At 51.5% G+C, this 20,316-nt stretch overlaps 1 protein-coding gene and 1 pseudogene across 1 annotated transcript; both read left to right on the top strand.

The window, feature by feature from the left end:
- The first annotated feature begins 893 nt into the window (after positions 1–893).
- On the top strand, positions 894–2,181 carry LOC109945904 (protein TIFY 10a-like; annotated as a pseudogene).
- Positions 2,182–3,384: 1,203 nt separating this feature from the next.
- On the top strand, positions 3,385–3,621 carry LOC118476998 (uncharacterized). The gene has a single exon (XM_035967487.1). The coding sequence runs from the start codon at positions 3,385–3,387 to the stop codon at positions 3,619–3,621; it is 237 nt and encodes a 78-aa protein (XP_035823380.1).
- The last annotated feature ends 16,695 nt before the right edge of the window (positions 3,622–20,316 follow it).

Genomic DNA, 20,316 nt, shown 5'->3' with positions numbered 1-20,316 from the left:
ATGCGAGCGATATGATCCTAGCCGCTCATCACGGAGTCAACAGCTAGAGCCCTTTCTCCTCTCTCCAGTCATCCGAGCGGTCAAGAGCAGAGCTCCACGGCGGCGTAGTTCACCGGCGCGCAGAGATCCAGCAACCCAGCGCGCCTGACCCCCAACCAAATTGACCTAGGCCTATAGCAGTGTTTAACAAACTCTTAGAGGTAACATACCGGCGTTGGTCACAATAATAGCATGCTGGCCATGGCAACGAGCAGATCCATGGCTGAGTCAATCCTCTGATGAGAAATTCCGAGCATCCTTTCCATCTGGTGCGCCTGTGGATGCAATCACAAGCTTCGGCGTGACCCAACGAAGCTTCGGCGTGATGCCCTCCGATTGTGGTTGTCGGTGGGTTCCATGGTGGCGGCCACCACGCACTGCGCACCCCCCGGCACACAGTTCCCTGGTCCCACCGCAGTCGGGTTTGAGGCAACGGGGAAGAGGTAGGGGGCGGTGCCCATGATTTTATAGTCACAGAGGAGCAAGCTCGGGAGGCTTGAATCGAAGATATCCCCATTGGATCGCCATGGAGATCGGTGGAATTTGTTGGAGTCCGCCTCATTTGGGAGCTGGGGGGAGATCTTGCCCGTGGGGCCCACGTGCCACGGAAACAGCGGCACGGCTAGTTAGGCTGATGACCTGGTCCCAGTCGTCAGCGCGAGGAAATCGGTCGCAGAGGTCCGCATACTGGTGACTGCGCGCGTGGGGACGACTGGTCGAGCGGGCCCGCGTGTTGGCCCCCGTTGCTTTTATCCTGGCTTACGTCGTGAAGTGGGTCGGCGGGAGAAGTTTTCAGCCCAAGCGGCCATGCAGAGGGGGAAGATGAGTGGGCCGATTGCTGGGATTCAGCCCAGATGAGCACTGGTGAGTCTTTTCCTTTTTCATATTTTATTTTTTTGTTTTCCTTTTCTTTGGATTTTCATTTTCTGATTTCAATTTCAATTTTAAATTAAACTCAAATTTGAATTTCAAACCTTTTAATTTTAAAGGAACAAATAGAATCTCAACATCATGTGCACTAATTAACCTATTTATTAAGTTACTTTATTTTTTTATTATTTTATTTAGGCAATGTTTTCAACATGAAATACACACACCACATTTATTTCAATATATTATTATTTTGGGTATGTAGTCAAATTAAGGTATATTCAAAAATTCTTCCTTTGTTTTGATAGCAACATTTTCCAATATCTAATCTTTATTATGATTTATTTTAACTATCGTTATTTTATCATGATCATTTACCTTTAAAAGGGTGAACTATAAAGTCTAATTATTTAGCAAGGGTACTTTGCTCAGATTTTTTTCTACCAATCCCAAATTCAGAATTTGGGTGTTACAATAGGCACGGGATCTTAACATATATACATAATTCTACAAAACACTAGTGATTAACCGGTCTTTTCCTCTTCAGCTCAATATTATGGTGGACCTTCGTAACCACTTTAAACCGAAGCTGTCATTTTTAGGCGATTTACATATGCTCATTTTAGTTTCAGCATTCAATTTTGTTGCTTATAGACAATTTATCCGTATTAAGGAACTTCAGTAGAGAAGAAGGTCCTTGTGTTCGACGATTTCCCTACCGTGAGAAGGCAAAAGACCAGATGGCAAGGGCCAGCAAGGGTTCATCCGCGCCCAGAACCCTGGCGTTGCTGCCTGCCTTCCTCCACAGTTGCAATCGTTACTGACAGCACCAAGATCGCAGCAGTGCCAGCCGCACCAACTGCTGTGGCCAACGTCCAGAAGAGTGCAAGAGCAGGTAGCTAACTCGTGCACCCCCTTCCCTTGTTCATATGCACGTGGCATTTCTCTGAATGATTAATTTCTGTCTTGCTCACTGTTCCCAAATCGTATAATGTTGCAGATATACCCCAGGATCCCAAGGCATCTCTTTGCAGGTTCCTTAGAAGAGAAAGGATCGGTAGGTTACTCTTGGTATTTGGATGACAAGATTGTTGTTCTAATGATACAACTCTAATCCGTAACTCTCCTAGCTTCAGATGTTACACCAGTGAAGGAGATAGTGGAGGGTCAAGCATGGCTTCGGCTGGGACCTCAGATCGCCAACCCTGATCTGAGCCAGTGATCGTCAATTAATCCAGCATCACCATCTTAAAAACTGCGATACATTGTTGTTCTGAACGAGTACAACTTTTCTTTCATGTGATCAATGTCCCTGGACTATTAATAAATTGTTGTTCTCCCAAGTTACTATTTACTACCAGTGTTCTGAACTATAAGTTGTTTTAGGTTTTCTAGATATATATAACTTTTGTTATGCACTTAGAAGTATAATTTAAAATAAAGAATAGGTTAGCAAGCATATATTGCCATATTGAAACAATACCAAAGTTTACATATGAGAGAACTGATTTGATCACATAGATATTTTGTCAGATCCAAATAGCCCATAGCATATGTTTGTACAGCTTGAGCCACTGCCTTGATCAACACATCTTTACCTGCATTTGACAGCGTCGTTGATTCCACCCCGGCCTGAATTCTTCTCCACACTCTGTCCTTGTCCTTGAGATGTTCAAAGGTTTTACTCGGCAAATTGCTCGCATGAATTGGTAAACCAAGATACTTCTCATTGCTGGTTTAACCTGAAGAAAATTGCTGGCATGAATAGTTACTTCATCACCTCCATCTTGCATTGATTACCTGAAGAAAAAGAAACGGGCTAGTTTATATTAACACGTGAGTCTGGCATAAGTAAACCAGTAAACGAAGGGGCTTTATTCAACTACCTGCCAGCTAATAGCACACAGCACAATCCACAATTAGAGAAGATGCTCGACGCTGTTAACCACAACATGTGCCGACGATGTTTACTAAGCAAAAGAAGAAAAATGGATGCACAGTTATCATCGACGAGATGGGTGTCTTCTACGTAAGTGTCCATAAAATACAAACATTCTTATCGACGCATGCTATACAAATAGTCACCGTGTATATATACATAGACATACATAGAGCACGTACCCCATCTCCGTATACAGAGGCTTTATTCAACTATTATACAGGCTACTTCCTTCTTTGCAAGGTAGGCATCTACTTTTTGTTAGTCAGTCGGTTCTTACATCAATTTTGTTGTAAATATATATTTGTTGGTCTTATTTACTTGCTCGACTAGTATATAGTAATAATAAATTGGTTTATGACAAGTGCTTAGTACAATGGAGTGATGGCCACCATAATATCATGTCAATGCATTGCCAAAATGATACAATTACGTTTTTAAACTATTGTGTTTCTTTTGATTATGTATGTTTTTCTTGATTATTGATCCTTGTTACAATTATAACAGCTTCAGAAGTCAGAAAACAAAAGGATAACATGGAGGTAATCAAGATTGGTTTAACACCCGAAACATGGCCCGGTTTGATTGGCTTCCCAGTTTTAGATGCAGTTAATATTATTCGTCAAGAGAGGCCAGATATAACAGAAGTTCGGGTACTCCCTCCAAATGAGGCCCCGTCACCACTCGTGGAAGGTACCGTACGTGTTTGTATCTACAACGACATCGTCAACGGTCAGGCTGTTGTGGTTACCCCAGACCCATATATTGGCTAGTTTGTGCTGCAATGTTTAGCCTTAAACTTTATCATGCCTTGATGTGTTACAGGCAAATTTAAATTGAATAATGCGAGTGAGTGTGATATCCGAAGTTCCTTGCATGGCTGGTTTAAAATATGTAGGTGTGTGTGTTGGTTGTACTTGTATTTCATTGATTGTACTAATCAATATATGTCCCATGTTTATTATATATATATTGTCCTTTTAAGAGCAATTATATCATGGAAATCTTGAAGCATTACTTGTCACACTAATGTTCATGCGTCCCTATTCAAGCATCCACCATCCCCTCCAAGGTTTAATGTTGCGGCAACTTTCAATACAATTCACCAATTCGTGGACCACAATTTTCGAGCACATGAGTAATAAAACGAAAAAGGTGCATATGTAATACATATCGAATACTAGATTGTAACTTATGGTCCAATGCATGGTGCTTAGATGTGAAGGACCGGTGAGGCGACTAGAGAGGGGAGAATGGGAGACACTAAAAATTTCTGAGCTTGTGGGCACAATGACTTGTTCCCAATTTCACCACAAACTCCACGGGACACACCAAGCATCAAATAACTATGTCGATCAATCCCTTGTTGATTGACTTTTATGTTTACCTTGTAGCAACATTTTCAGGTACTTCCTATATTTCTTGACATAATGTTTCATCATGTTCTTGTTGTAATATTGTCAGCGACATTTGTTCTTACCTTTGGAGAGGTATTCATCCGATGTCCAAAATTTACTATTTGCTCATTGTGTGGTTTTACTAATAGTGATTGTGTGAGCATCTCCTACTTCCCCATGCTCTTCGTAGGGATCATGTCTGGGCTCACACCAGGGCTCATGTCGCTCGGCCTCGTCGAGTTGGAGATCCTCCAATGTAGCAGCATAAGCATCTCAGGAGACCATTGATAGTATGAAGAGGTTGATGGAAAAAATAACCTGCTTCATCAACTATTAAGCTTCAATCGAGGCCAAGTGCCTCCATCTTAAGTCTGCTTGACCAATATAGGACCTGCAACCTTATGGTTGCTATAGTAGCTAGTGACAGTAGCTCTAGATTTGAAGTTATACGATTATTTTTAATTATGCTTAATGTTTAATACTTTGAGTTGAAGTTATAGGATTTGCTTTGGATTTTAAGTTAAAGAATTTGCAGGTATATGTTTTCAAGTTATATAATTCACTCATGGATGAAATATTTTTGTTCAACATATTCATACGATATTTTGCTTGTGATGTGTAATATTCCATGATATAAATTCATATGATGTGATCCTTCTGATGACGATTATATTTGTCACAAATGCTTCGCTATATCACTTGTCATGTCAGCGGCTATCGCCTCCGAATTTATGACAAAATTCTTTGTCACCACAATTTTGCCACATCATGTGCCACGTGGCTTACCACGTGAGCAAATCTATGTCAAATGTTTTCATCATAAAGGATTGCCACAACACATGCCACATCATCACCATTGGCCATGTGGCAATGCATGTCAGTACAAATTGTGACGTTTTCAGAGTGACTTATGACAAAATATAGTGTTATAGATTTTGTGACAAATTTGATGTGCGTCATAAAATCTATGACAATTTTTTGATGATCGTCATTGTAGTCTATTTAACACGCACCTTTTGTGATGATGACCTTTTCGTCACAACGGCGTCACCAAAATACAGCCTGTGGCAAATAAACACTAATTATTGACATAATCACAATGTCACAGAAGGCCTAAAAGGTTGTACTGTAGCATTAGATGCCAATGTTGAGATTTCTATGAAAGCACATATTTAGGGGGGTCATTCTATATCAGAGGATCCTGAAAGGGAAATAGGGTCAAACCTTATCCTATAAATATTTTGGTGGTTGAATTGCCCAACACAAATATTGGACTAACTAGTTTGCTCTAGATTATATGTTATACAGGTGCCAAAGGTTCAGCACAAACCAATAAAAAGATTAAAAGTTAGGGTTCAAAAGAAAGGAGCAAAAGAAACCGAAGTGAACCCTGGTCTGGCGCACCGGACTGTCCAGTGTGCCACCGGACAGTGTCCGGGGCACCAGGGTGGATCGACTTTAAACTCTTCACCTTCGGGTTTCTGAGACCGCGCTCCGCTATAATTCACCGGACTGTCTGGTGTGCCAGCGGAGCAACGACTCCCAAGCGCAACGGTCGACTCCAACAGTCGCCTGCAACGTGAACAGTGTGCGGACGGTTCGCGCAGAGTCAAAGAAGCGCTAGAAGGCGCACCGGACAGTGAACAGTGACTGTCCGGTGCGACACCTGACTGTCCGGTGGCCCAGGCTGTCAGAGCTCCAATGGTCGAAACCGTCAGAAACCTAACGGTTGGGTGACGTGGTTGGCGCACCGGACAGTGTCCGGTGGCGCACCGGACTGTCCGGTGCGCCCATCGACATCAGCCCTCCCCAACGGCTGTTTTGGTGGTTGGGGCTATAAATACCCCCAACCACCACCATTCAAGGCATCCAAGTTTCCAGCATATTGCATTCAATACAAGAGCTCTAGACTTCACTCCAAGACACAAACAAGAGATCAAATCCTCTCCAAAGTCCAAAACCACTCCAAACACTTAGTGACTTGTGAGAAAGAGGTCTTCGTGTTCATTTGAGTTCTTGTCGCTTGGATCGCTTTCTTCTTCCTCATTCTTGTTCTTCAAACACTTGTAATCAAAGCAAGAGACACCAAGTTGTGGTGGTATTTGTGAGGGGTCTAAGTGACCCGTTGATTAAGGAGAAAGCTCACTCGGTCTAAGTGATCGTTTGAGAGAGGGAAAGGGTTGAAAGAGACCCAGTCTTTGTGACCACCTTAACAGGGACTAGGTTTATTGTAACCGAACCTCGGTAAAACAAATCACTGTGTCATCCGCTCTATTTCCTTGGTTGATTTGTTTTCGCCCTCTCTTTCGGACTCGGTTTTATTCCTAACGCTAACCCTGGCTTGTAGTTGTGCTTAAAGTTTGTAAATTTCAGTTTCTGCCTATTCACCCCCCCTCTATGTGACTTTCAATTGGTATCAGAGCCCAATACTTCATTAGAGTCTAACAACTCGAAGTGATGTCGGGAGGATCCGCCAAGAGGGAGATGGAAACGGTCACAAGCCACGGGAAGGTTCCATCGAAGGAGTCCGGCGCCAAAGGAAGGGAGGAATCACCTCCCCGCGTGAAGTCGCATCGGAGTGGCGACAAGAAGAAGAAAATGAAGAAAGTGGTCTACTACGAGACCGATTCTTCGTCGCCCTCCACCTCTGGCTCCGATGCTCCATCCGTCACTTCTAAGCGCCATGAGCGCAAGAAGTTTAGTAAGATCCCCTACGCTATCCTCGTATTTCTAAACGCGCTCCTTTACTTTCTGTCCCATTAGGCAAACCACCAGTTTTTGACGGTAAAGATTATTGTATGTGGAGTGATAAAATGAGGCATCATCTAACCTCACTCCACACTAGCATTTGGGACATTGTTGAGTTTGGAGCGCAGGTACCATCCGTGGGGGATGAAGGATATGATTCGGACGAGGTCGCCCAAATCCGACACTTTGACTCCCAAGCCACCACTATACTCCTCACCTCTCTATGTCGAGAGAAGTATAACAAGGTGCAAGGGCTAAAAAGTGCCAAGGAGATTTGGGATGTGCTAAAGACCGCGCATGAAGGGGATGAGGTGACCAAGATCACCAAGCGGGAGACGATCGAGGGGGAGCTCGGTCGATTCATCCTCAACCAAGGAGAGGAGCCACAAGCCATGTACAACCGGCTCAAGACCTTGGTCAACCAAGTGCGCAACCTCGGGAGCACAAAATAGGATGACCATGAAATGGTCAAGGTTATTCTTAGATCACTCATATTTCGTAATCCTACTCAAGTTCAATTAATTCGTGGTGATCCTAGAGATAAGCTAATGTCTCCCGAGGAGGTTATAGGAAAGTTTGTGAGCTTTGAGTTGATGATCAAAGGCTCCAAACAAATTGTCGAGCAAGGCGACACCCTCCACACCCGAGGTGCAACCCATCGCATTCAAAGCGACGGAGGAGAAGAAAGAAGAGTCTACATCAAGTAGGCTCCCCATCGACTCCTCCAAGCTTGACAACGAGGAAATGGCGCTCATCATCAAGAGCTTTCGCCAAATCCTCAAGCAAAGGAATGGGAGAGACTACAAACCCCGTTCCAAGAAGGTGTGCTACAAGTGTGGTAAGCCCGGTCACTTTATAGCAAAATGTCCTATTTCTAGTGACAGTGACAGGGGTGACGACAAGAAGGGAAAGAGGAAGGAGAAGAAGAGATATTACAAGAAGAAGGGCGGTGATGCCCACATGTGTCGGGAGTGGGATTCCGATGAAAGCACCACCGACTCCTCCTCCGACGAGGACGCCACCAATATCGCCGTCAACAAGGGCCTCCTCTTCCCCAACGTCGGCCACAAGTGCCTCATGGCAAAGGACGGCAAAAAGAAGAAGGTAAAATCTAGAGTTTCCACTAAATATATAACATCTAGTGAAGATGGTAGCTCTAGTGATGATGATGATGATTTGCTTGCTCTTTTTGCCAACTTAAACATGCAACAAAAAGAAAAATTAAATGAATTGATAGGTGCCATTCAAGAGAAGGATGAACTCTTGGATAGCCAAGAGGAATTCCTTATTAAGGAAAACAAAAAACATGTTAAAGTAAAAAATGCTTATGCTCAGGAAATAGAGAAATGTGAAAAATTAACTAGTGAGCTTAGCATCTGCCATGACACTATCTCCAACCTTAGAATTGAAAATGCTAATTTAATCACTAAGGTTGAAAAGAGAAATGTTTGTGATGATTCAATTGCCAATCTTAAGAATGCTAATGCTAGTTTAATTACTAACATTGACAAATTGAATGAATCAATTTCTAGTCTTAAGATTGAGAATGATAAATTAATTGTTAAGGCTAAAGATTTAAATGTTTGCAATATTTCTATTTCCAATCTTAGAAATAAGAACGCCATTTTACATGCCAAGATTGATTAATTAAAATCTTGCAAACCCTCTACATCTAGTGTTGATCATGTTTCTATTTGTACTAGATGTAGAGATATTAATGTTGATGCTATCTGTCGGAGAGGAAATCTCTAGCCGGGTGGCGGAGTGCACCCGCCCTAAATCCTAAGATGAGGAGGGGCCTAAGCGTTTTGCTAGTTAGTTGGAAAATGAGAAGAACACAAGAACACACAAAGATTTAGAGTGGTTCGGGCCGCCGGAGCGTAACACCCTACTCCATTGTGTGATGTATTGCTTGAGAGCTTGTATGAACCCGTGAGTGTCTGAGTGAGCCTAAGATTGGATCTGTCTTGTAATGCCGCATGTCTCCCCTTTTATAGCTGAAGGGGGCATGCACAAAGGTACTAAGCCCCGATACGTGGGCCCAGCGACAAATGGAAGGATGGAACTACTGATTGCCCAGCATGTGTAATCTCCGTGCGTCATGATATCCGCAGTGCGTTCAGTATTGATATCTTGCTGCAGCACCCTCGGTAATGCGCGAGTTATGATGGGTGCGTCGCATGCCACGGCGTAGGTGTACTGTTGGCCAACGGGAATAGCCAGACACGCCGCCTGTAGGATGGCTTGGGCGTCGTCCTGCCAGTTGGGTGGACAGGGCGCATTTAATGCTGAAGGGGCACATCTCCTGTCAGCGAGGTAGTCAGACGGCACGTCCTTTCCACAATAAATGCAGGGGAGTGTGGCCAGCGGCTTTACGTCAGGCCCATCCCGTATGCTTACGTCATGCATAGTAGGCCGCTTTGACTGCTTCAGGCCTCCGCCTGACCGGGGAATAGGGATGTTGTGTGGTCAGGTCCGCACCAAGCTAGGTCTAGACACATGTCGTCCTCGGACCCCTTCCAGGGCAGGGTCTGGGTATTCCCTGCCCCAGAATCCTGGGACCCGGCGGTGATTAGTTCGGACCCCACTCGGAAGGGTCTGGGACCTATCTTGGGGGTCCGCCCGTCACGTACGGGGTCCGATGCCTTCCACGTAGTAGGTCCAAACCCACTGCGTGTATCTAGTGCGCGTCCCTTCCCTTAGCCACGTGGCGACCCCAGGGCGACTGATGTGGCGCTGCAGAGAACTGTTCTCCACGCAACCAGAGACTTCTCTGCTGGCCTAGCGCCTTTACCTTGTAACAAGGGGTACCCCTGTTTCTAGGTACCGATAGTGGCCCCCGAGCCTACCTCAAGGGAGGGTGCGAGCCTACAGGTGTGGCCAAAAACCCGTATCCTGCGTAAGCACAACATGACCGGGGATCGAGGCATCTTCTTAGCGCGCGACGTATTAACCCAGTGCGCATATGCTGTCAGTCTGCTACTGGTCACACCAACCGTCGTGCCCGTCTTCGCGGCTGACTCGTGTGTGGCCCCCACGCATGGCGGTTTGGTCGTGCCCCGCGTGCGTGGGGCGCCCTGTTGTCCCCGCCTATGTTAAAAATATCTTCCAGCAGCGGCCCCGAGGCGACGTGGGAGCGTGTGCGGCGGTTTGCTCCTCCCGCGCATAGAAACCAGCGTCCCAGCTATGTGACTTGTGGGTCCGGGCCCCTATGTCAGCGACTGAGTTGTTCAGGCACTAGGTGTGCGTCAGACGGATTTTCCAGGGTGCGCGGGGAGCCTTTTCTTGAAATAGGGTTTTTCCGCGCGCAGTGGGTTTGCTTTCGCATTTTCCCCAACTGCTCTGCCCTTCCGCCTCCGAGCCTTCCACGCCTCTCCGCGTTCGTGCTCCCCCGTTTTACGCCGCCGTGGTTGCCATGGCCATGCTGGTTCGCCCCGATCATTACCAGACCGAGGAGGCGCTCGACACGGTGCGCCGCCTGCTCGGATGGGGCACGCCTGCGCTCGCCGGGAGAATCCAGGCCGGCACTACTCCCCTCGGCGACCTTGCTGCCGGGGAGTTTGTGTTCTTCGTCTCCTATCTCTTATGCGGGTTGGCGCTGCCGATTTTGCCGTTCTTCCTGCTGCTGCTGGAGGAGTTCGGACTTCAACTCCAGCACCTCACGCCCCACTCCATCCTCCAGGTGGCCATCTTTGTCCATTTCTATGAGATGTTCGTGGGAGTGGCAGCATGCACTTCCCTCTTCCACCAGTTTTTCGTGCTGGTGAGGTCTGGGAAGGGCAAAGACCACCTTGGGGCCTACTACTTCCAGACAAGGCCAGATCCAACAGTGACCTACATCGCCTCCCTTGGCGGCGCGAGATGGGAGAACTGGCGGAACGACTGGGTGATCGCCAGTGCTGAGGTCAACGACCGCCTTACCCTTCCGAGTGACGGGCCTAGACTCGACCGGAAGCAATGGAGGGTAAAACCATGCCTCGCGTCGGAGTTCGGGCCCGTCCTGGACATGATTAAGGAACTGACGGTTGGTGGCCTGACCTCGATGCACGTACTCGGCGATTTCCTGAAGCGCTGAGTCATACCACTGCAGGGGAGGCCGCGTTTGTGTTGCTGGTTTACCGGCCCTAGTGACATTGGTAGGATCCAGCGTGGGCCTAGAACTAACCTGTCCTAGGAGCAGTTGGAAATTTTGGTGAGGGGTATCACTGGCGAGGCTTTTATCCTCGAAACCTTGATACCTCCCTAGGGCATTTCGCCGCTCTGCGACAATCCAGGGTTGAGGTCGACGGTGCTGGCCCGACTACCGACCCTTGAGGAGAGTGGTGTGGCGATCCGCCAGACCGGCGGCCGGGACCCACAACGGGGGATCCATATTCCCGGTGCACCGGTCGAAGGCCCCCAGCCTGCTGATGTGGGCCCTAGAGCTCCTCCTGCGGCCCCCAGTTCCTCGGACAAGGGCAAAGGGCCTGCAAGTAGCTCCTCCACTCCGGACGTCGCCGTGAGGTCGGAGGAAGTAAGGTGACACCGACTGCGTCGCGCTGATGGGTCTTTTGTTTCGGATCTACCCCTTGGTTCGGACTCCCCCAGAAGCGTCAGAAGACAGCTGGTGGGACTAAGGAGGCCGAACCTCGGGTCCAGGATGGGCAGAGGGGCGTGAGCTCTCCGCTGCCACCACCTTCGGATCCGACACCACCACTACTGTCGCCTGTGTCAGACCGACCGCCGTCACCGCGGGGGCAGCGGCAGCAACAGCAGCAGGAACGGCAGCAGCAGCAGCAGCAACGACAGCGGGCGCCCTGCTTCCAAGGCCAATGGAAGGTTCATGGTCCCAAGTAAGTTTAGACTCTTCCAATGTTTTTTCGAGCATAGCTTTTATGCCGACAGGTCTTGACCCGTCCTTTGCCCGTCAGGGCCTCCCCTTCTTCGGCTTCCGTGGACGCTCCTCCCTCGCCGGCCGCTATGCCCGCCGGTGGGTCTGGTTCCCAGCAGCATACATCTGCTGGGAATGTCGCCAGCGATCCATCAGCGGCTACTGCAGCCTCATCAGCATCGGCGCCAAGCCCACCATCGGTAGCGGCCGAAGAGGTTCCTGTTGCGTTTGCCTCCACCATGCGAGGCGACACTGGTGCTGAGGTCGCGTCGTCGGGCCCCTAGGATCCGCCTGTCACCGTCGAGGCAACGCCTTCGGGCTCCCCAGTTCCAGCTGGGGGTCCGGAGGTAGCAATGCCGCCAACAGCTATTGCAGATCCAACGACGGCGATATCGTCGAATACACCATCAGCGGTAGGCGTGGGGGGCACGTCCAGCTCTATCCCGCCGCCAACTTCGAAGGATCCAGAAGGTTATTCTTGGGCGACCGCTCCGGCATAGCATCGAACCTGAAGCAACGCTGACTCCTCTCCCTCAGGTGTTGTCCCGCGCTCATCAGGCCCTCTAGGAAACCAAGGTGGCTATCCGGCGGGAGCGGGAGGCGCTTGAGACCGAGCACCAGCGCCTTGGCGACTGGTGCACCCAACTGGAGAAGCGCACTATGGCGGTGTCCTGCCAATTCGCCTCAAAGCGGGCCGAGCTTGAGCAGGAGCGCGAGGACTTCAAGGAGGACATCCGGAAGGTGTCTGACCGAGAGCAGGAGGTGACCCAGAAGGAGAAAAGCTTGGTCAAGAAGATGGAACACTTAGACCAAAGGGAGGAGGCCATCACAGCGCTCCATGATAAGCTGAAAGCTTATAATATGGTGCTGGAGAAACAGCGGGACAAGCAGGCTGTGGCTGAGGCGAAGCTGCAGAAGCTGCAGCAGAAACTTGCTGACAAGGCCAGCAACATTGCTCGCGTCGAGGAAAGCCTCAAGGCGAGGGAAGCTTCCCTGGAGAAACGAGCGACTGATCTCACCTGGCAGGAGGAGGACCTCGCCTTCAGGGAGGAGATGTGGGCAAGGCAGAACAAGCTGCTGGATGAGCTTGAGCTCAAGGCAGAGGAGAAAGGGAAGCGTTTGGAGGGGAAAGTGCGGGCACTAGAGGAGCAGGTCCGCCAGTTCCAGGCAGAGCAAACTGCTCAGGCGACGTAGACGGCCTCAGGCCCCAGGCGGTGGAGGTGATGAGGAAGACACTCGATGACCTCCGGGCTGAGCAACGCGCCGGGGCCCAGCGCATCGCCGCCTGGGCTAGCGAGGCAAGTACGACATTGGTGCCGCTCGGGGTGAGTCCCATCCTGGCGTTGGTGCGGCCAGCGTCCATCTCTGACATGCTCCCGGTACTAGATTCCGCTGCTGACCGCCTCCGACGTCTGGATTAGATTCTTGGTGCCCGCTTGGAGGCCGAGGGCAGCAGATTCTCCCGGTCGGCAATAGAGTACGTCTTGACATGCTTCTGGAGCCACGACCCGGCTGTCTCCTTGGGGCCAGTCATTGCGGGTCTGGTGACCGATGCTGAAGACGCTGCCCAGGAGGGCGTGCAGGACGTTGTGGACATGGTGGTCGGGCGCTTCCAGCGGGATCCTACTGACGATGAGTAGCCAGGCCTGCATGGAGAAAACGAGGGTTCCGCTGGGGAGCGGGTTGTAATATGTCTTTGATTTTGTAAGATACTCTTTAGGTACTACTTATCAGGCGATATTACAACTTATCTGCACGCCACTTTTTCTTTGCTGAGTGCATTGTTACCAACTTCCTCTCTGGTACTTGGCCCCCTTGGGATATGGCCTCGACGTGTCGAGGATGGATGCCAGGATTCTTAAGGAGGAACCGGTGTCATGGCCCCCAAGGGGCAATCTCAACTGGGACACGACCTGCACACAGTCTTGGCTAGGAATTTTTTAGTAGCGCACCCATAGGGTCCGCTAGCTGGTATTTCTTATCCTTTGATTCACGCAACAGGACCGGCTGCAGAGCGGTGGGGCATGTAGGCTTATGGTACTTGACCATGCTAAGCGACTTCACGGCCCCAAACCACCCCATCGTCTGGTTGTCGGGTCTGGCTACTCAGTTCGGATGTCGCTATACCAGCCAGGGAGGGAGACTGCATGGGTGGGTGAGATAGTAATAATGGTTGTAAACTTAGGAATAAAACCAACATAAAAACAGTTTTGTGGGTCGAACCCCTTCCATATAACTAGATATACACGAGTGTAGACCAACAGACCGGGTTTATTGAGGGCGGACCTCACCAAGCTGGCGCATATAAATGCGCTTCTTAGTTACAGGGAAAGAGATCGGACCCCCAATTCTGTTTTTACGGGAAAAACTTACGGAGATGCTCTATATTCCAGGGGTTGGGAAGAGGTACTCTGTTGTCTGTGGCGAGGCAGACGCACCTGGGCGGCATATTTCCGTCACCTTGAAGGGTCCTTCCTAGCTGGGAGAGAGCTTGTGGAGCCCTTCTCGGTTCAGAACTCGCCTTAGAACTAGGTCCCCGACTTCAAACTTCCTACTATGCACGAACCGTTGGTGGTAGCGCCTGAGTGCCTGGTTGTACCGTGCATTTTGGACTGCTGCTCGCCACCTATGCTCGTCGATGAAGTCCACATCCTCGCGCCGTAGTTGTTCCTGCACAGACTCATCAAACGACTGGGCCCGTGGGGAGCCCATAATGATTTTTGGGAGAAGGCAGGCTTCGGCCCTTTAGACCTGGAAGAATGAGGTCTCCCCGGTAGCTCGGCTGGGTGTGGTCCGGTTCCCCCATAGCACGGAGGGCAGCTCACTGATCCAATTTGCGCCATGCTTCTTTAAGCAGTCATAGGTACGCGTCTTGAGTCCCCTGAGAATCTCTGCATTCGCTCTTTCCACCTGTCAGTTGCTCCTAGGGTGGGCCACGGATGCGAAGCAGAGCTGGGTGCTGATGCCTTCACAGTACTCCTGAAAGATCCGACTTGTAAACTGGGTCTCGTTGTCTGTAATGATACGACTTGGGACCCCGAATCTGTAGACGATCGAGTTGAGGAAGGCGACAGCAGCGCTCTGGGTGATGTTGACCACAGGGGTGGCTTCTAGCCACTTGGTGAACTTGTCAATGGCGACAAAGAGGTACCGGTACCCGCCGACAGCCCTGGGAAACGGTCCCAGGATATCCACCCCCCATACAGCGAATGGCCAGGAGGGCGGAATCATTTGCAGAGCCTGAGCTGGTGTGTGTATCTGCTTTGCGTGGTACTGGCAGGCTTCGCAGGACTTTACTAGCTCGACCGCATCCTGGAGGGCGGTTGGCCAATAAAAACCATGCCGGAAGGCCTTACCGACCAGTGTGCACGATGAAGAATGACTTCCACACTCCCCTCCATGGATCTCCGTGAGTAACTCACGGCCCTCTTCCTGGGTGATGCACCGCATGAGAATGTCATTGGCGCCACGGCGGTAGAGACCCCCTTCTACCATCATGTATCACTTAGCCAACCGCACTATGCGCTCGGCGGAGACATGGTCTTCAGGAAGGATATTTTCCTTCAGGTAGTCCCAGATCTCGGAGATCCATGCATCGGGACCGCTCTGAGCTGTCGACTGTGGCGCTAAAGGGCCAGCGGAGTCCTCCAGAGCACACACAGCCTTTGGTGGGTTCTGGGACGCCACCGGGACCGCCGGCTTTGAGGTGCCGGTCTCGCCCCCTTTGCCTAGTTCGGTCGGCTGGGCGGCGGGTCTCAGCAGCCGTCTTTCGAAGACACCCTCAGGCACGGGTGCCCGAGTTGATGCCCTCTGGGAGAGGTCATCTGCCGCTGAGTTGTTGGCTCAGGGAACATGTTGTAGTTCTAGGGCCGTGAAGTCCTTCTCCAGCTTCTTCACATGGAGGAGGTAAGCTGCGAGTTTGGGCTCGTTGCAGCTACATTCCCCGCGGACCTGCTTGATGATTAGCTGAGAGTCCCCCTTCATAAGGAGTTGGCGGACCCCTAGGGATAGGGTCGCGGATAGGCCAAAGATCAGTGCCTCATACTCCGCCATGTTGTTGGTGGCCTTGAACTCAAGACGCACCACATACTTCAGCTGGTCCCCGCCTGGGCCAATGAGGACTACTCCCGCGCCAGCACTCTGTTGGCGGGCGGATCCGTCGAAGAAAAGCGTCCAGTGGGGCTCGGTGAAGATCGGACCCCTGCGCTCCACAGGTGTTGGGTCCGAAGCAGGGTCCAGGCCCCCAGGGGCGCACGGGGGTGGAGTCCACTATACGATGAAGTCGGCTAGGACCTGACTTTTGATGGCGTGGCGGGGCTGGAAGTCCATCTGGAACTCGGCGAGCTCTACCGCCCACTTGGCGATGTTGCTAGTGGCGTTTGGGTTGTAGAGGATGGCCTTTAATGGAAAGGAGGTCACCACCACAACTTTGTGTGCTTGGAAATAGTGATGCAGCTTCCTGGATGCGACCAACACGGCGTAGAGGAGCTTGTGCGTCTCGAGGTACCTGGCCTTTGCTTCATGGAGGACCTCGCTGACGTAGTAGACCGACTTCTGGACAGTCCGGGTCTCCGTAGCTGGTCCTAAGTTTCCATGTTTCTATCCTTCTTGTGCCACCCTTTTGGTGACTAACACCATGCTTATTGCTTCTGCAGCTGCCGCAATGTACAAGTACAGCGGTCCCCCTGGCTCTGGGGCAACCAGGATCGGCAGGGAAGCTAGGTGCTGCTTCAATTCTTGGAAGGCTTGTTCCGCCTCCTCGGTCCAAGCAAATGGGCCTGATTTCCGCAGGAGCTTGAAGAAGGGCAGTGCCCTCTCAGCCAACCTCGAAATGAAGCGGCTAAGGGCTGCCAGTGACCCCGTAAGCTTCTGGATGTCTTTAAAACGGGCGGGAGGCCTCATCACCTCAATAGCCCTGATTTTCTCCTAGTTAGCTTCAATGCCCCGGTATGAAACCAGGAACCCCAGCAACTTCCCTGTGGAGACACCGAAGATGCATTTCTCCGGGTTTAGCTTGGTGCGGGTTGCCCGCAGCTTGCCAAAAACTAGGGTCAGGTCTTCCACTATAGTCGACCCCTCCCTAGTCTTGACCACGATGTCATCGACGTAGATCTCTACCTTGTCCCAGATCAGGTCCCCGAAGGTCTTACTCATTGCCCGAACAAATGTTGGCAAGGCGTTTCTTAGACCGTAGGGCATTACAACATAATAGTATAGCCCATCCACTGTCACAAAAGCGGTATGCCTCCTATCCTCCTTAGACATCCAGATCTGATGGAAACCAGAGTAGGCGTCTAAGAAGGACAAAAAGTCGCACCCCGAGGTAGAGTCCACGATCTGATCTATACGCGGCAGTGGATACGGGTCCTTGGGACATGCCTTATTTAGGCTGGTGTAGTCGATGCACATCCAAAGTTCCCATTTGCCTTTGGCACGATGATTGGGTTGGCCAGCCACACGGGGTGATGAACCTCTTCGATGAAGCCAGCACGCAACAGCTTCCGGACCTCCTCATGGATGAAGCCATGTCGTTCCACGGACTGTCTCCGTGGCTTCTGGCTCACCGGCTTAGCGTCCGGGTAGATCTTTAGATGGTGCTCAATCACCTCCCTGGGGATCCCAGGCATCTACGATGGCTCCCAAGCAAACACGTCGGCATTTGCTTGGAGGAAGGTGACGAGCGCGAGTTCCTATTTTTCCCCTAGATTTCCCACGATGCGGGTGGTCTGGGAGGGGTCTGCGCCGACCTAGATGGTCTTCACAGGCCCACCGTCTGCCCTGGATGGTTGTACTTTCGGCGCCTTGGAGGGCGCCCTGGCACTAGGGACTGAGGAGCCTCTCCCTCCGTCGTCCGACCGAGCGATCTCGGCCGCCAGGGTGTGCAGCTTCTCGATGGCTGCTAGTGCGGCGGTGCGGTCGCCCCGCTCGGTGAGGATCCCATCGGGAGACGACATCTTGAGGACCAAGTACCCATAATGGGCAATGGCCATGAACCGGTACAGGGCCGGCCTCTTGATGATAACGTTAAAAGGGAGGTTGACCTCTGCGACGTCGAACTGGACGTTTTCCGTGCGGAAGTTTTCTTCCGTCCCAAATGTAACCAGGAGTGTTATGCTCCCGAGGGGATATATGGGTTGCGGGCCCACCCTGAAGAATAGGCGAGAGGGCCCCAGCCGTGACCCCGGGACCTGCAGCTGTCTGAATGCTGCATGGCTGATGACATTGAGGCCGGCCCCTCTGTCGATCAACACGTGATGTAGCCGCATGTTGGCGACAACAGGGGCGGTGATGAGCGGCAGCACGCCGACCCCCGCCATGTTGTTGGGGCAGTCGGATGCCCCGAAGGAGATGGTGGTGCCCCTCCACCGCTGGTGTGGAGCAGTGTTGGGGACCCCTGGGACCGCCGAAAGGACCTCCCGTCGCAGGGACTTGACACTCCTGCGGGAGATGAGCTCCCAGCTTCCACCGTACATTACATACAGCTTCTTGCGACGGTCGCCATCGTCACTGGAGTCAGAATCTCCGGTGAAAATGTCCTTTAGGTCCCCCTCGGGCGACTGGTAGCCGAGATCTCGTCCCTCCACAGTCGCGGCCTCTTCGTTAGCTTCCTTCTAGCCTGGCCGGCGGTGGGGCGGCGAGACGTCCTTGGAGGACTGCTCGCGCCGCTCGCTGACGCGCCTCGCGAGTTTGATAATCTCACGGCAGTCGGTGGCACGGTGGAGGCTGTTGGGGTGCACTGGGCATGTGCCACCGCTGCTTCCCTGGGGTCGTGGGCGCTTGCTGCGCTCGCCTTGGCCCCCGGCAGCGGCAGCAACGACTGAAACAGCGAACTACGGCTTTCTGTGGCCGCGGTTCTTGTTTCTCTTTTTCTTCTTGCCTCTACCCTGGGTGACGACATCCGAGCCGCCCACCTAGGTAACCTCAGCCTGTGGTACCGAGTGCCAAGCACGACCCTCGGTGGCTCTGGCACATTTGTCAGCTAGGACAAAGAGTGTGGTGATGTTATCCACATCATGCGTGGCCAACTTCTCCAGCATCTTCTCATCACGTACCCCCTGGTGGAAAGTAGTGATGATGGAAGCATCCGAGATACGGGGGATTGTCCCACGTACCTTGGTGAAGCGGGAAATGAACACCCGGAGGGTCTCCCTAGGTTCCTGCCTTACTACATGGAGGTGCGCCTCCACACCGTGTCGCTGGTAAGCGCTAGCGAAGTTTGCCACGAACCGTGCGCAGAGCTCTTCCTAGGAGCAGATGGATCCTGGGGCTTGGTTCATGAGCCAAGTCCGGGCTAGCCTAGACAAGGCTACATGGAAGTAGGTTGCCATTACGACGGCGCCTCCACCAACTGCCATAATGGCGGTGACATAAACCTGCAGGAATTCTGACGGGTTTGTCGTACCGTCGTATTTTTCCGGCAGATGTGGCCGAAACTTGGGTGGCCACGTTGTCGCGCGGAGGTGGTCCGCTAGGGCGGCGCAGCCCACTCCAGCCAACGCGACCGCAGCGGAATCTTGCCCAAAGTTGCCGCAGCGCTCACGCGCCTTCTCTAAAGAGATACAAGCATCTTTGCCCGCACACCTGTGATTGAGTTCGTCCCGCAGGTCTTCTGGTCCCTCTGGAAGAACTTGCGCGTCTCCTTCTGCGTGTCTGCGGTTGAGCTCTGTTCGCAGATCTTTGGTAGGGGCAGCCCTTACCGAGGGTGAGCGCTCCGAGGCTGATGCCTCGTATTGGCGCCGGGATGATCGAGGTTTGGGCCTGATCGAGCCAGTGTGCGCCATGCTAAGGAGGTGATCCACATCATCGCGCCACTGCCTCATAGCCCCTAGCGAGGCCATGGGGCTTGGTGGGTGGCACAACAGCTCTCTGGCCGCAGAGAGCGCTCCGGCGGGAGCAACCCCTGATGGAGTCCGGGACTCCTGCGCTGGCGTGTGCTGCCGCGCGAGGCGCACGGCTGCGACACCAAGCGCCGGGTGGCCAGGGCTCTATGGCGTAGAGGATGCGGCCTCTTCCTCCATGGGGAAGTCTTCAGAAGTCTCGTCATGATGCTCGGCGATATGGACCATAGTGTCGAACAGGAAAACAAGCAAAAACCTAATGCCTAGCCCCCTACGTGGCGCGCCAAATGTCGGAGAGGAAATCTCCGGCCGGGTGGCAGAGTGCACCCGCCCTAAATCCTAAGGTGAGGAGGGGCCTAAGCATTTTGCTTGTTAGTTGGAAAATGGGAAGAACACAAGAACACACAAGGATTTAGAGTGGTTCGGGCCGCCGAAGCGTAACACCCTACTCCACTGTGTGATGTATTGCTTGAGAGCTTGTATGAACCCGTGAGTGTCTGAGTGAGCCTAAGATTGGATCTGTCTTGTAACGTTGCATGCCTCCCCTTTTATAGCTGAAGGGGGCATGCACAAAGGTAGTGAGCCCCGATACGTGGGCCCAGTGACAAATGGAAG

Source organism: Zea mays, chromosome 4, assembly GCF_902167145.1.
Source record: "Zea mays cultivar B73 chromosome 4, Zm-B73-REFERENCE-NAM-5.0, whole genome shotgun sequence".
Classification (NCBI taxonomy): domain Eukaryota; kingdom Viridiplantae; phylum Streptophyta; class Magnoliopsida; order Poales; family Poaceae; genus Zea; species Zea mays.
This window is presented reverse-complemented; position numbering and strand designations above follow the sequence as displayed.

Coding starts and splice junctions, on each gene's coding strand:
- LOC118476998 (XM_035967487.1), top strand. CDS start 3,385: ATGGAGGTAATCAAGATTGGTTTAACACCCGAAACATGGCCCGGTTTG.